Genomic DNA, 16800 nt, shown 5'->3' on the forward strand with positions numbered 1-16800 from the left:
TTTTTTCTTTACCTCTACTCCTAATCATAGGTTCATATAACTTCAAGTCAGGCTATCCTTCATCAGAAATAACCTCAACTATGGGTTTTGTTGTCTTCAAACTGAAAGTCTTGAAAACGCTCAGGTTCTTTGTTTTGCCATCTTCCTCATCCTTCAATGGAATCAAAACAACTTTACTGCCATCTTTCTCAACTGTAACAGTATTCTTTCTACAATCATGTATAACTCCTCTATCAAATTGCCAAGGTCTTCCAAGTAAAACATGACAAACACTCATGTCTACTAGATCACATAAAACTTCATCCTTAAAAGGTCTAATATTGACTGACACCATAAGGAGTAGGATGCTTCATTCTTTGTAAACCAAGTTTCCCAACCATTTTTTCAGAAACAAGATTATCAGTACTACCTCCATCCATAATAACCTTACAATTACAAATAGTTCGGAATAAGTCTCTTCTTTGCACTGGTTCCACATCATGCTTAGCCAACGTGATTCTTCTCATCAAAAGAAATTCTCCAACTTTAGGTGAAGCCAAATCAATATCAAAAGATTCCACTTTTTGATCTTCTTGTACTACAAAGTTTCGTTTGTCAATCTTCACTCTAGGAAATTCAAAAGCTCAGTGTCCATCCTTACCACATTTAAAACAAGTACCTCTAAATACTAACTTCTTATCAGAAACAACTTGCTTACCTTTATCAACTTTGATCACTTGTTTACCTTGCTTCCTCCCTAACTTTTCATTAGCTTTTAATGCATACTGATAAGCATCTTCAACTTAACTAAGTTTCAACATACTCAATTCATCCTTAACATTGAATTTCAAACGATTAACATTACCTTGAAACCTTTCCCTTAGAAGATTCACAATGTCCATTATTGGGAGATATAAGGTGAATATCCAGTTAATTCATCAAGTGACTTTAAGTTAACTAAAATTAAATAAGGGGTTATGTTACTTTATTATTATTCTTATTGTAACTAAATATGAATAAAAAAACTGGGGAAATTTAAATAGGGTTTGGAAACTTCATGAGAGGATTATAAAAGGAAATTTGAGGGAGTCATTTGATAATTGGCTTATATTTATTTCTCTATGAGAAATTTGAGAGCTTTGGATTTCATCATTAGGAACTTTAAGGATAGAAGCACTTGGAGTTTGTTGGTAGTTTAGATAGAAACTCAAAACCATCTTTGGTGTGGATTCATTTATAATTCACCATTTCACATCTTTATCAGATTGTTGTTGGTTTGAATGGTTCGACAACTTGGACAGTTAGGGTTTGGAGGTGAATGCCATGTTTTGGAAGGTTTTGATGTGATTGTTGGCATCTGTTATCATTCAAATTTGTGTAGTCATGTCTTAAAGTTATTTTCCTTTCCATGACTTAAATATTAGCAAATCCTTTTTTCTGAGAAATTATACATCATTTACTAGCATTCCATGCCAATTTTTACAAAGATGCATTTTTGTTTTAGAGATAGTTTGCTGTTTGGTTAAGAAAAACTGATTAATAGTTGATAAAGAGCTAATATTGCCTTCAAAAAATCTGTTCAAACTGAGAAATCACAGCTTAGGTTTATTTTTATACTTTTTGGTGGCTTTCATAAAATATTGTAGAGGTTAAAATAGATGACAAGCTGCTTGGATGTTTGAGGCTATAGTAATTTCAATTTAGTTGATGAATTTAGATGGCAAGTTACATAATTGCAATGTGTGTTTCATGGTGTGTTCAGTTAGGTTTAATTGGTTCTTTTGTTGGTGCATTTGTTGAGCAGGTACCCCATTGGTTGACTTATGATTTTCCTCCAATAGTAAAAGAAAAAATTGATCGGCTGTGGGGAGGAGACTGGAAAGGTCAAGCTCAGAAATGGTGTGTTTTCAACATGTAGCTCTGTGAATCTTTTAAGTCACTACACTTTTCAAATATATCATTGCTTTTTTATATGGCCATTTAACATCATGTGCAATTATCAAGAATGTGAGAATGATTAAACAAAGAGCTCAAAAAGTGTAAAATCCAATAATCAGACTAAATATATTCTAAGGAATACAAAGGTAATTTTTGTTTGCTGAATTCAAGGAAACAAAAGGTTACAATGAGAAGCAGCATAAGGAGTGTGTATATCAGACTTTCTACTTTCAACTGTATTATTATTACTTGACACACTGAAGATTAGAATAACATTTAGAGAAAAACTTGGAACCTACCAAATTGAAATACAGAAGTTTGTAAGGTAGGGAATGCTTTTAAAAAATTTAATTAAATTTTATGGTCACCTTTAAGCTTACAAGAAAATAGGAAAGTGTTAAAGAGTAATGTGGCAAATCAAAAAATACTATTTTCCCTTGATTACATAAAAATGAATTACAAAGTTTCTCAGAATTTTCTTTAGTTAATCTACAATTTTGGAATAACTCATCAGAAGTGTTACCTGGGATGCGTCCCCATCCTAAAATCCCCCATCCCTTTACTGGGTACAGGTAGGGAACGTTCCCACCCCGTCCCTGATTTTCAAAAAAAGACAGAGGCTATCCTAGAAACTTGGGGACACCGGCAAAATTGGGTGGACAGCCGTATGTTCCGGGAATGGCTGGGGACACCTTGGAAGTCCCTGGGACATATAGGCTTACCCAACGGGATAGGCTGCATCTGCACTCAAAAAAACACAATTTTCTTTTATAAAACTCAAATATTAAACTGGGACACTCCTTCCAAGTCTTCCCTATCATGCTTATTACCAGTTGGTAGTTAATTCCCTCTATTTGGGATCCTCTAATGAGTATATAATAACATTACATTAAGAATCGTGGAATTGAGAACGTTGTTACAGTCACACTTAATGTTTAGAATCATATAGTAGACTATTTGCAAGGTTTTGGGAAAGTATGGAAAGTGCATTACAGACTTTAAACATGCATCTTTATGTCATTTTGTGGCAATACATCAGTGCTAGGTTGGTTTTGTGTTGATTTCGGTCTTCTGTTGAAGATTTGGTGAATATTGGAGGTTGCATCAAGGTGCCATCTTGCTGTAACAGACTTATATCATGATCGGAACTGTGTAGCAGACCTGTTTGTATTAACACCAGTCCACCTACAATGAACTGAAGTTGTAGTTTTAGGGGTGTAACGGTATAACCCCAATTTAGATAATTGTTCAATATTGTCTAGAGTGAGGAGAGCATTGGGACACATATTGATCCATCTGTAGCAGCCCTTTCTAGAGTCAATGTCAAACCTGCAATAGTCAAATCCAACAGAGTTTCCAAGGTTTTTCATGTTAGTATTTCATAGGAATATTATTTCATATACATGCACTAATGTGCAAATGGTTGTCTTCAAAAGCAATTGTAATGCTATACCTATAAAGTACAGTGAATTATATAAGACTAAAATGATAGTAGTGTGCTTCAATTGGAAGGTGGGTTATTGTTTTGTCTTTTGACAATGAATTCTGAATTATTGTTCTGTGCATTTCAATCATGTTTGTTATTATTGTAATATTACATGCATATTGACAATGAATTCTGAATTATGAATGCATATTAACTCGAGTATTGAGTTTGACTATTGAATTGTTGTATGTCGAGGTTCTATATTGTTTAAATGGCTGCCCAGCTCTTGGCTGAACAACCTTGTGGGAGTGCCAAAGGTTTACTTACATGCATTAGATTCCACCAAATAGATTTTTCACCATACAATACACCATCATCTGCAATGACCCTATTATTAGAGATTAGATCAGTGTTATGAGACTCGGACTCGCCTCTGACTCGGAAAGTCAAAATTGGGCTCGGACTCGACTCGGCAAGGACTTGGAAAATAAAAAAACCCCATGAAATTCAAAGATTTTTAAGGATTTAAAGATTTTTTAATGCATTTTTTACTCAATTAACATCAAATACACAATAATTGAGATAAATAGAAGTTACTTAACACTTGTAAACAATTTTGCATAGATCACATCAGTATAAAAGCGAATTTGTGAAGGAAAAAAACCAAGGTTGCACGGGTACGTGGGTACGGGAACGGGTACGGGTACAGGAACGGGTACGGGTACGCATATTTTTCAAAATAGGGGACGGGGGTACGTGTGTATGCCTATTTTTTCTATATAATTAATATTTTATAGAAAATATAAAAATAAAAATATATGTCATGAGTCATGACATTGAGCATTCAAAACAATAAATTTGAAATATATATATATATATATATGCTATTGCTGAATGTTTAATGTTTAAAGTATTTTTCATAATAAGGGACGGAGGTACTTGGGTATGTCAAACTTATTTAAAAATTATACCTTTATATTTATAAAACATCTGAAATTATGAGTCATGACAATGGTTTTTCAAAACAAGAACAGTGATAAAGTTTGCAAATGTAATGTATTGTTTTCAGTTTAATATTTGCTATATGTTTGAAATAATAATACATGATAAATGCTTAGATGCATAACAAAGAAGGCAGACTTTAAACATGAACAAGAGGATCCTAAATCATATAACAATGACAAATTGCAAATGATAAACTTATGACTTGAACAGTGATAAAGTTTATTGTTAATGAGTATCAAAGTTTCAAACTGATTTGGTATTGAATTACGTTTGATAACAACAAGCTAATACACAAAAAAAAAAAAATAAAAAAAAATCAGAATCTTAATCAAGGTCCTTAGCTATAATGCTCTCCACCGAGTACCCGGTACGTGGGATACGTGTACCCGGTACTTGGGTACGTGGGTACGAGTACCAGGGGTGTGGGTACGAGTACCCATGCAACCTTGAAAAAAACTGAATAACATAATATAAAGTTAAACATAATATAAAGTTAAACATAGTGTCATTGTCAAATGTCTACAATATATGAAATCCATGGAATCAAAAATTCAAAACATATATCAAAATATCAACTAGAGTGTAGAAGACTAAGGCTCATAGTAGCCTATGTCCTCCTACGAATACGCCTAAGATAAGTCATGGAAGACTCTAGAGCCATCCTCTCTCCTTGTGTTTGAGGCTGAACCTCAGGGGCATCCTCATCTTCATCCACACCCTCATAATCTCTGTCATTAGACTTGGATCCATCACTCTTAGCCTCAGGGTCCTGCACTCGGTCTCCTTGCGCTATAGCCTCCTCGACTGCCATTGTTGCTGCCTCCGCCTCCCAATCCACCTAATCAACCCTCTCAACCTCTTCATCCCTAAAGGATCAACAATCTTTGTGTTCCACTCTACATGTGGATCAACAATCTCTAATACAATTGGTGATATATTGGTGCCCTAGGTCTGTCTATGGAGAAGGCGAAGGTTGTAGTGAACAAACTACAAAGACAAGATCATTCAATTTTTGCACAAACAATGGAAATGCAAGTAAGTTTGTAGAAGCCTCCTCCAATGCTTCCTTTAGCTCCTCTCAGTACTTAAGTGCAAGCTACAAAGTTGCACAAACAATAAACAATCGAAATTGGAGAGCCAACCGGTTTGTTGATTTCTCTCTCAAAACCCCAATACACTTCTCTAACACATTTCTCTCTATCACAAGCATTATCAAAGGATGGAGCCTTTTTAGGTATAATAGATGTTATACAAAGCACAAACAATTCATTTAACCCTTTATTTTATTATTTTTTGCACTTTATGAGTCATGCTGTCAATGAGAGTCCAAAGCCCAAGACTCCGCGAGTCAGGAGAGTCCTTGGACTTGGCGAGTCCATGCTAACTTTGCCAGGACTCTGCTGAGTCCGAGTCCAAAGGCCGTTTGCATCAAAAATGTGGACTCTAGCTCGGACTCGCAGAGTCTCGTAACTATGGATTAGATGTCCAATCCTTTCCCATCCTCACCGTATGGCTTTGAACACATTGGAGCCTAATATTTTGATTGGAGAGGGACCAATCAATATGGAGCGCTTTCCAAGTAGTCTTTCACTGGTACAACTTTAGAAATATTATGTCTAACAAGGACTTTCTAGGGCTCATCCCCTTGTATATTTTTAATGATCCACTTGATTGCAAGCTTTTGTCCTTGATTCCTTAAGTGTGAGCTACTACATCCCAATTTTTGGCTCAATTTAAAAATGTTCATATAGCTGTTGAGGTTTCACGTGAAGTCAGTTGACATGTAAAATTAGTTATGATCATGTAAAATGGAAAGATGGTTACTCGTTATAATTCCATATGAAGATGACATGTTGGTTAATCGTTATGATGCTATTATATTGTTAAATTGAAATCTTGGAAAGTGGGTTATTCATCTTGGGAAATGAAATGATGGTTAGCCGTTATGATGGTTAATGAACAATAACTTATTATGGTAATTGTGACTATATTGAGGAATATGATATAATCGTGGAGAATTTCTTTTCTACTGGAGCACATTAAAGTGGGGAAGCATGGTCAAAAAGGAATTGAGCATGGGGGGCACCACCATCACTGGGCAAATAGGTACGAGTCGCGAACCACTACGGCTAAGGAAAATGGCTAGCCAGGCAAGAGTATACGTTGGACAACCATGAGCTAACCAGTTAAATTAAATTATATATCACTTAATAATAAAAATCACTAAGCATAAGTTGAGCTATGAACAAGTTGGTGCCTTTATAATTGTGTTATTTGGCTGGAGCCTCCTAATGTTTAAGGCATGTCCTAACATATCAAAACCACGATACCTAAATATCTATACATGAACATACTTGTATATATGTATATGCGCAAACCAATTAAGATATATAAGAACTTATACACATACTTGATATTTGACCTATACTTAGGAAATATAAGTTTGGGGTTTACGCATGTTCATGTATATGTGTACATACATATATAGGTATTCATGGATACCATGATGTTATATATTAAGACTATACTTTTTATTTCTTTCATCCTTGGCCAAAGACTTATTTATTTTTCATGAGTAGTCACTTTGTTAACTATCTCATCGGGCCTTATGTCACCATGGTGGCCAAATTTTATTATTATATGTTTACCACTTAAGCCGATGTCTCATTGTTTTCCTTTGCAACTCTCTCGACCACCCCTCTTCTTGTTCTTGCCATAACCGAGCATAGGGAGGAAGCAAGCATATAACCCAGGACACACACGCAACTCCCCCCCTTGATAACATATTTTCTTTACCAAATATTGTAGCATAGGATGCAGAGCTACTGTTTTATTTGAAGCTGCAACCTGTCCATTTATCTCAGGAGAATTGAGAGTGATTATTGATATATTTCTAATGCTCGATACCAGGACAGGGCCATTTTTCTTGCACAAGATTGCTGGGAGCATAGCTGGCTTGGCTATTACAGATTTGTGCTTGACTGAGCTTACCACATTCAGGTCATGTATTATATATATACACACTTTATCATGCTTCTTCAAATTTGAGCATAATGATCTAGTTACGGTCAATCAAATGAAGGAAATAATACCATTATTGATTGAAATGATTTATAGTCCTGCACATATCTTTCTTATTTCCTTTTATCTATGTTGTTATAAGAAACTGAAATATCCCCTCTAGTAATAAGGAATATTGATATTTCTATATGTAATTGACTAAAAGTATATGTATATAATAATTTACTAATCATTAGATCAATAGAATAAATTTACATTCGATGTATTAAGACAAATGACAAGGCTTATTAGATAAATATTGGGGTTTAAGATAGAGGGTAGAATTTTATACTAAGATTTTTTATTAGTATGATTCTAACAATTGTTTTGTAGGTATAACTTGTCCCTAACTAACCCTAATAGTGGGGACATTACAGTGGTATGAGAGCACGATCTTGCCATCCTGTAGGGCAAATACAATTATAAACATTTCAAACTATTGAATATAGGTGATAAAGAACCCTAGATTCCAAAATCCTTGAGGAAAGAATCCAAGATGGGTATGAATATGCAGTCCAAATACCTTGCGAGAGCCTACTCGTAGATGAATATCGAGCACCTTGAGACTATGGAATTTCTCTACTCTAATGAAGTCATCTAAGAAGAAGAAATGACTAAGTCTATTTCATTTGAATGAATGATAATGATCATGAAGAGACCATTAGAATGAATTACTAAGTATAACATTGAAACTATTAGTCATACATTCAACTTTGATTATGAAATCTATCAATTGTTTTATGTCATTCCATCATCAAACTCAAAATGATGATCAATCATTCACCAACTATTAAGCATATGGAATCATTTATATCACTCAAGATAAAATGCACTAATTTAATTCCTTAAACTCTTGATTATATCATTAAATTCAAACTGAAACTTGAATGAGAGCAACACATTAATTGTGAAAATTGTAATTGCTTGAGGACAAGCAATTTTGGAGGGTAGGACTGTAATATCCCCTCTAGTAACAAGAAATATTGATATTTCTATATGTAATTGACTAAAAGTATATGTATATAATAATTCACTAATTATTAAATCCATAGTTTGCAAACTCTCTGAGTACTCTCAGAGTTGCCGAGTACTCTGAAGTTTTTTTAACTGGGCGAGTACTCTCAAGTTTAACTCTTGCGTCTTTTCACATCATTTTAGTGCTATAAAACTACACATTTTCTCTAATAAAATGTCAATAACTAATTTAATACATTTTATAATTGTATTCTACAAAAAATATATGTTTCTTGAAGAGATTTTAGAGATTAGTACTTTTTGAGTTGCCGAGTTTTTCTCGAGTTTTTGTTGAGTATTTGCTGAGTTTTTTCCGAGTTGAAAATTTTGGGCTTGCCGAGTACTCTCCGAGTCCGAGTCTACAAACTATGATTAAATCAATAGAATAAATATACATTAAATGTATTAAGACGAATTACAAGGTTTATTAGATAAATAAGTATATTATTAAAATACATCTTATCAAATAATATCAACTAAAGACTATATAACATATTAACATATGAATATTATAACGAAAATAGCTAAATATATTATTGCTGCTCATAAAGGCCAGATCTAGGGATGCTACCTACCCCCATAGGTCATGTCAACATATAAAGATGGTGGGGAGGACACTATTTGAACACAGACAAGAATACAACGTAAGAATGGAGGATCGAAGAAATAAAAGCAACATATATATTTATACCGGAGAGGTAAGGTAGCGATATGACATGGAAAATATATAATAAAATATTCTAACACATTATATAACAAAGTTAAACGTACACATGATTGGAGAAATCGCATGACATGGAGCTATGATAGGGACCATCGAATGTGATATGTAGTCAAGACAAAGACGTATTGTAAAGGTTGATACATTATTAAAATGGCACTTACCATATATTGACAGAGATGTAAATCAATACCAAGCAGCGACCACAGGGATAATAATTTACAAGTCAGAAGCCAATCCCACACAATTGACGTAGACCCCTCTCCTAGGCACGTAACAAGTATGACATGGATGAATTAGTAGCTTGAGTGGTAAAACAAGCAATGCAAGAGTATAAGCATTGGACAAGAAGAACCATTCAATACGATGAACCAATCAAGGGCAAAGGAAAAAAAAAACGTAAAGGATATAAAGTGTTAGATAATGAAAAGTGGGCAATTGAACTCCCACAGAAATCAATGCAAATAGTACTGCTAACCAACATCAATCAAGGGTACTAAGGACCCACCACATGACAAAGATGACGTTTGTTCTATGATTCAAACTATAGATCTAATTGATATGGTCAATCTCAGGGGCATTCAATGTCAGACATAATGAATATAATACATACGAGCTTCTCAAAAAAATAATCTTTTCGCTCTATGAACTCTGAGGTGTATGAAGTCTCATATTCTTATTTTAGGAGGTAAGTTGAATGTCAGTAGATAATAATATATGTAAAGCAATACAATTATATAATACTAATTTAGGTTCATCATCATATTAAATAGATGATATGAAAATTAGTTTATTGTAATTTTTTTATCTAAATAAATAATCTAACCTTATTATTATATTAGAAAATAAATGATTTGGAAATGTATATGCAACATGTTTGTGTATAGAAAGGAATGTTATGATTTAAATTAGATGAATAATTAAATTTTGATATTGTGAATAATCTTCGTAGTGCCAATGCTAGAAAAGAGATCCTTGTATAAATGGTTATCGTGTCAGTGCTAGAGATGAGTAACCTTGTATGAATGACTAGATGTGTTAGTCCATGGAGATTAATGGGACCCAAAGCATGGGCTATGTGAGATGTGAAGATCTCCATTTGATTGCCATGGCCAAGAACCAATACATAATTTCCATCTACCAGAATATTCTAATGATATCAACTATGCATATGTGATTGGCCTTGGATAGAGGATGTCCCATCCAAGAAGAAATTTAAGGGCTGCGCTCCTGGGAAGACGACGAGGTAGCTATGAGCTAGGAAGCCTGATCTGGAGACATCCTTAAGATTGGGGTTTAAGATAGAGGGTAGAATAGTATTCTAAGATTTTTTATTAATATGATTCTAACAATTGTTTTGCAGGTATAACTTGTCCCTAACTAACCCTAATAGTGGGGACATTGCAATGTTCTTGCGAGTATGTAGGAGTAATTTTAATCTTTGTTAAGAATTGCCGACTTATACAGACGTATTGCCAATATTACCTCTGAGACAAGTATGATTGCCATATGATCTTGAACCTATTGGAAAGAACAACTTTTCACATCAGATATGCCTATGCTGGCCATAATTGAGATGACAGTATTTTTATGATTAATAATCAAATTCCACGTATGAAACCATCCAGGAATTCATCCATGAGGACCAACATGGTCGAGATGAAGGGTGAGAATGGGAATACCCTGCACAATGAAGTAAGCATAAATCAGTAACAAATAATGATATCTAATAACTAAATCAGCTCATGGTAGACCAACGTTTAGATCTTGTTGCCTAGTCGAGCAATGGGTTGATACTCTATTACCAAGATGCTCAGTGGTCGAACAAGGTGTCTCATGTCTATTCCAAGGTAGGGTGGGCCTTTCTTGATTGAGATTGTGTGGTTATATTTAAGGGTCCGCTATTGGGAGGTTAGGCCTTTGATGATGTTTCTCCTGTCCACTAGATGCCAAGACATGCACAAGACTGGGATAAGATATGCATTCAAAAATCTGCTAGTAACATGTATTTTACTAACTTGAATTTGAAATTACAAGTTGAAGATATGTTAGATTGATTAATATTGTTTAATCAACTATTTCCTTCAATGCTTAGAAATCAGTTCCTCTTTAATGTATTCAAGAAACAGTTAAATCAGTTGATTTTCCAATTGAACATGAAATGTAGCTGTATGCATAAGATAGGCTTACTTGATGGTTGTTATAATTGTCCTTCATTTATTTGAATAGTGAATATAAACATATCTTTTAATTATATGTTATTGCCATAGTTAACAATAGGAAAGAAAAAAGGATCATACATTGGTATTTGATGCCCTAAATGGTATTAGTCATTATGATATAGTGGTATAATAATTTGTGCCCTAAGTGGTATATGTGGACTAACTTGGGTTTTGCAGATGTTGTCTTAGGCGGACTCCGGTTTCGGAATTTAGGATATGGAAAACTTAAATCCTTTATTTAGATTTATTAATGATGCCTTCAATTGTTGGTTATGATATTTTAGTTAAACTGATTGTTACTGTTAATCTCTTTCGCATGAACATAACTGTTATAATTGCCTTCTCATGAATGTGAAGTAGAATTTGTATTTCGATGTTATGTTGGTCATTAACTAAGACCTGAAAAAAGGGGATGTTTCATGAGCTCCAAGCCTCCTTTACTTTTGCTCATTGTCCACTATCTCCAATTAATTAATTGCCTCTTCTCATTCCCTTTCCCATCTGACCACAAACTAATCTACTTTTGAATGTAATTGAACTAGTAGTGACAAAATAGCCATTTAAATGTATAATAAACAATGTTTGAGGACCAAATCTTCTCACTGACCAGAAATCTACCAGCCAAGGACAAATAATGATCATTTCATGTTTTGAATTTTTTTGTCAATCTTTCCTTTTGTCCATCCCTCATCTCCTTCAAATTTGGGTTAATAGAGAACAAGATACCCATATACCTGACTTCATGCTTGGGTCGTCCCCATGAAAATGAATGTTTGCTACACTATGTCGGTGGAAGATCATTCTCTCCCAACAATGGACTTCAAGAGAGACACTTTGCCTTCTAAAGTTGCACACACTATTTCCAACTTCCTCATCAAGTAGCCAACGTCATTATCTTTTAATTCAATTAAAATGGTTGATTCATCTTCAAATTGTATAAAATCAATACTTCCCCATTTGGAAGACTGATACCTCTAACTCTGGGGGATAGATTATGATATTATAGTGCACATCTACAACAATTACAAACAGTGTTGGTCCAGGGGGCAGCCTTGCTAGATAAATCAAAAGACTCAAACCTCTTACCATTAACTTCTACCCAAGCTTTGGCATCACTCATCATCGTCTGGACCATCGGACAAAAGTGCTTGGGAAATCCTAAACTCTTCATCACCATGAACAATAATTTCCACTATGTTCTATCTTATACCTTTTCATAATCCAACAACATCATATAGACTTGCTGGCCAGACTCCTTGGCCTAATTCATGGCTTTGCAATAGGTGATAAGATTTTCCAAGATATATTTGCCCTTAGAAATCTTATTTGTGTGGGATTGATCACCCGAGGAAGAATTTTTTTGTAGCCTCTTTGGGAAAACCTTAGCCAAGATTTAATAGGAGAGTTGTCAAGAGTTATTGGTCTACAATTCTTGATTAGGGATCTATCTCTATCCTTGGGAATGAGTTTTAAGTTTTAACAGTTCACTGTTTATTTTAGTGCCTCGAGACCACCTATCTATGGCCTCTATGTAAACTTGAAGCAATTCCTCACCAATCCAACCAACATTGTTTTTATAGAATTCAATTGGAGACCATCTAATCCTGGGGCCTCGTCATTGTTAAGGGAGGCAATAGCCTTTTGACTTCCTCCACAGAAATTTCTTTATCCAGAAATATAGCCTCCTCATTGTTAGCATGAATGCTGATGACACTACTTTGGAGGAGTATCCTAAGCATTGGAGAGTATTGAAATGTTGCATTCAAGATTGTGTTTGTCATTGATGTCAACATAGCATGGTTTCTATAAAGAGTGGCTGAGTAGCAAACAGAGATCTTAATGATACAGACGATGGTTTGATTGTCTGGTGATGCGTAGTTATGGATATGTTCGACACTTTGTCTTGATGACGTGGTTAAGTGCACAAAGTCTAAATTGAAGACATACTGAAGATGTACCTGATTTACAAAGAGAATTCCGGAGAAATATTATTGGGAATGTAGTTCTTGATGTTTGTTCGCTATTTTACATATGAGATGCAATGAGAAGATGCGCAATCAGGTAGCGACAGAGAACAATAACTGATGACGTCAACGAGTGCGCAAGCCCTAGTATAGACTGTGTGCCGACAATGCTATTGTAATTGTAATTAATTAATTATCTTATTATATTTAATTGGGAAAGCCTCAAGGCCGACTCAAGGAATTATGATGAAGATGTGGTATAAAGGAAATATTTTTTCCTTGTTTGTATGTATCCATTGTTGTATGAAGTGTGAAATGCAAAAAGAAGCAGAGTGCTTACTGAATGCGTGTAAGCGATCCAAGTGATTATTGGATGTGAGATTTGTGATCTAGTTACAAGATCAAAAGGAGCAAAGGTCCGGTTGACAGGACAGAGAAAGAGGAAAAAACAATACAATACAATTCTATTATTCTGCACGGAATAATACAAAAATCATTTGGATAGTGGGTTCATTGGTCTTACCCCTTGAAGTTGTTTGGGCAGTGGGTCCAGCTATCTTCCACAACTCCTAATAGGGTTAGAATCTCTTAACAGGGAGTCATATGTACTGAATGTATTTATAGACTCCTAACAGGGTCCATTCTCTAACAAGGAACATTTATATTAGTACATCATCTTGTGGGTACCATCCCCATCGGGGTTTTTCCTCTGATCAAGGGTTTCTCTAGTTAACATATCTAGTGTTATTGTGTATGAGTATCTTGTTGTGACTTCAGTTTATATTACTCATATGGTTAAGTTTGTTTAAGTTTGATAATAGTGATAATAGTTGTCTAAGTGATTCACCCCTCCTCCTCAGTTATATCAGTGGACTATATATTCTAACAATTGGTATTAGAGCATCAGGTCCTTGAAGGATAAGCTTAATAGCTTTGGGAGATCGATGACAAATCTTTTCAGAAAGGATAGTCCTAGATTTGACGGGGCCAACTATGACAGTTGGAAGGAGAAGATGAAGACTCATCTATTGTGCATGGGTCCGGGATATTGGATCTTGACAAAGAGTAAGAAGACGATCGTTGAAGAAGAAAAGCTATAAGGATGCAATGCAGATGAAAGAGATCTATTCATGTGTAGCATGAGAGCAAGAAAAGCTCTACTAATAGCTCTTCTAGAGAATGAATACAGTTAGCTAAAGTCACTTGAAACATTATATGAAATTTGGAAAGCATTAGAATCTACTTTTGAAGGTGATAAATATGCGAAGAGAATGAGATTATAGAATTGGATATGTGCATTTCAAGATGCTAAAATGATGGAAGATGAATTTGTAAGAAGTTATATTGGCAAAATATCAAAAATTGTTGTAGGAATTTGGTCTCATGGTGGAACCAAGGGAGATGATGAATTAATATGGAAGATGTTGAAAAGTTTGGCACCACCATTTAAACAAGTAGCTCAGATGATTCAGCTAGTAATGCCTTGCACTAAGGATTTCGCAAAGGAAACATTGCTTGGAAGATTAGAATTTGCAGAAATAGATCTGAGACAATCTAGAGATACAACTAGAGTGGAAACAACTTTCAGTGCCCTGAACATTCAACCTAATCTGACAAGGAGTGCAAGCACACGTGGGGATTTTGCTAGCAGCAGCAAATCTGATGAAGACAAGAAGATTGAGGAAGGAATAGCCCTTCTTGTGAGAAGAGAGAAAGATGGTAAGAAAATCTTTAATGTTGGACTTGTGATGAATTTGGTCATTATGCATCTAAATGTCCTAAAAGAGAGAAAAAGTATAAAAGGAAAGTTTAAGCCTAGAAGAGATAGAGATGGAAATTGTTCGTATGCAAATGAAAATGAAGAATCTGATGAGAAAGGTCAAAGTGAAAGTGATGATGAATTGGGATTTGTGGCTATCAAGGAAGATGATCTTGATAGAGAAATTAGAGAAGAAAGTGTTGGAAATATTCAAGACTAAGCTAGGTTATTGAGAGGGGAGGGGTGAATCAGTAACCTCAAAAACTTTATCTTATTTAGATCTTAATTGCAATAATCCAATTATCATTTAGTTCATCAAATCTAATCTACTTGCATGCAACAGAAATTGAAAACATAAAACATTCATAACACTTGAACACGATGATTTGTTGACCCAAAAACCTTCCAAATAGAAAGTAAAACTGCAGTGGGGATGATACCCACAAAACTTCAATACTGTAGCATAAAGTTGGCCGTTTAAGGCTTACATTGACCACTTCTGATGATCTGCCCTGTTAGGAGCAATTATGACTGCTAGGTCCACCTTGTTAGAGGTTTTACAAACATAAAATGAAGTATGCACTCGGTAAAGAGATTTGAGAAAAGACTGTTAAGTCTACCTTGTTAAAAGGATTTGGATTGGTTCACCTATTAGGATGAAACAGTAGATCTTTGACTTACAACTGAATCGTTGATAGAGAATCTTTGAAGTACTGATCACCTTTATGTGATGGATATGTCTCTATTACTTCTTTACTGATATGGCCTTATAATACACTTTGTCTACTGCTGATTCACATTTGCATTCTTACTTGCATTCTTCATGAATTACACCTTATTCCATACTTGGATATGATACAATACATTACATATATATCAATCCAATTTACATAATTACAAAGTCGGCCATTATATAAGTTAATACTAATATTACAAAGTTGACTTGTATGTAGATACTCGGGTTCTGAAGACTGACTTGGTGAAGTTCTGATACTCGGCGTCCACTGTCATTACTCGGCATCATCATGCACTTGGTAGGAGCTTGGTCCGTACTAATCACTTCAATGTAGTCTTGAACTCAATTTGCACTGGTGATTCGGTAGAGACGATGTAACTCGGTATAAACTGGATTACATGTTTACCATGACTGCACTTGGTAAACACTAACCATCAAACACCTTGGTTAACACTAACTTCGCTTTACATGAACTGCTAGCTCGGTAGAAACTATAAAGCTTGGTAACCACTGAAGTGCTCGGGTCAAACTGCTAGACTTCACATTGACTTGGTAACCATTGGAATGCTCGGTAGGAATTGTAGTGCTCAGTGGCTACTGAATTATATGGCAAACACTGTAGACTGTTCAATGAGCTTGGTAGCCATATAGAATTTGAATAAGTGTTGTCACTAATAACAAACCTGACTAAATGTCAATGGAAAGAGCTCTAATTTTCCAAGTGCAAAAGAAATTTGATTGGATAATTGACAGTGGTTGTTCATATTACATGATCTGGCGATAAGAATAAGTTTGTTAAGTTCAAAAATCATGATGAAGGTATTGTTAGAGTTGGTAACAATGCAGTCTGTCATATAACAGGAATTAGATCCATTACTCTTCATTGTAAAACTAACACTGATGATATTTATTTTGTTGATGGATTGAAGCATAATTTGTTGAGTGTTGGACAGTTGGTGGACAAGGGTTATCAATT

The 16800-nt window shown here is 34.8% G+C and overlaps 1 protein-coding gene across 1 annotated transcript in view; it reads left to right on the forward strand.

Moving 5' to 3' along the window:
• Nucleotides 1-16800, forward strand: part of LOC149531770 (nudix hydrolase 25-like) — a 51653-nt gene that overhangs the window by 13990 nt on the left and 20863 nt on the right. The window contains exon 4 of the mRNA XM_089810516.1: nucleotides 1784-1878. Within this exon, the coding sequence (XP_089666642.1) occupies nucleotides 1784-1878 (95 nt within the window). The remainder of the gene's footprint in view (nucleotides 1-1783; nucleotides 1879-16800) is intronic.

This window comes from Cupressus sempervirens, chromosome 11 (assembly GCF_028749045.1).
Source record: "Cupressus sempervirens isolate cs-2001-9-10 chromosome 11, ASM2874904v1, whole genome shotgun sequence".
NCBI lineage: Eukaryota > Viridiplantae > Streptophyta > Pinopsida > Cupressales > Cupressaceae > Cupressus > Cupressus sempervirens.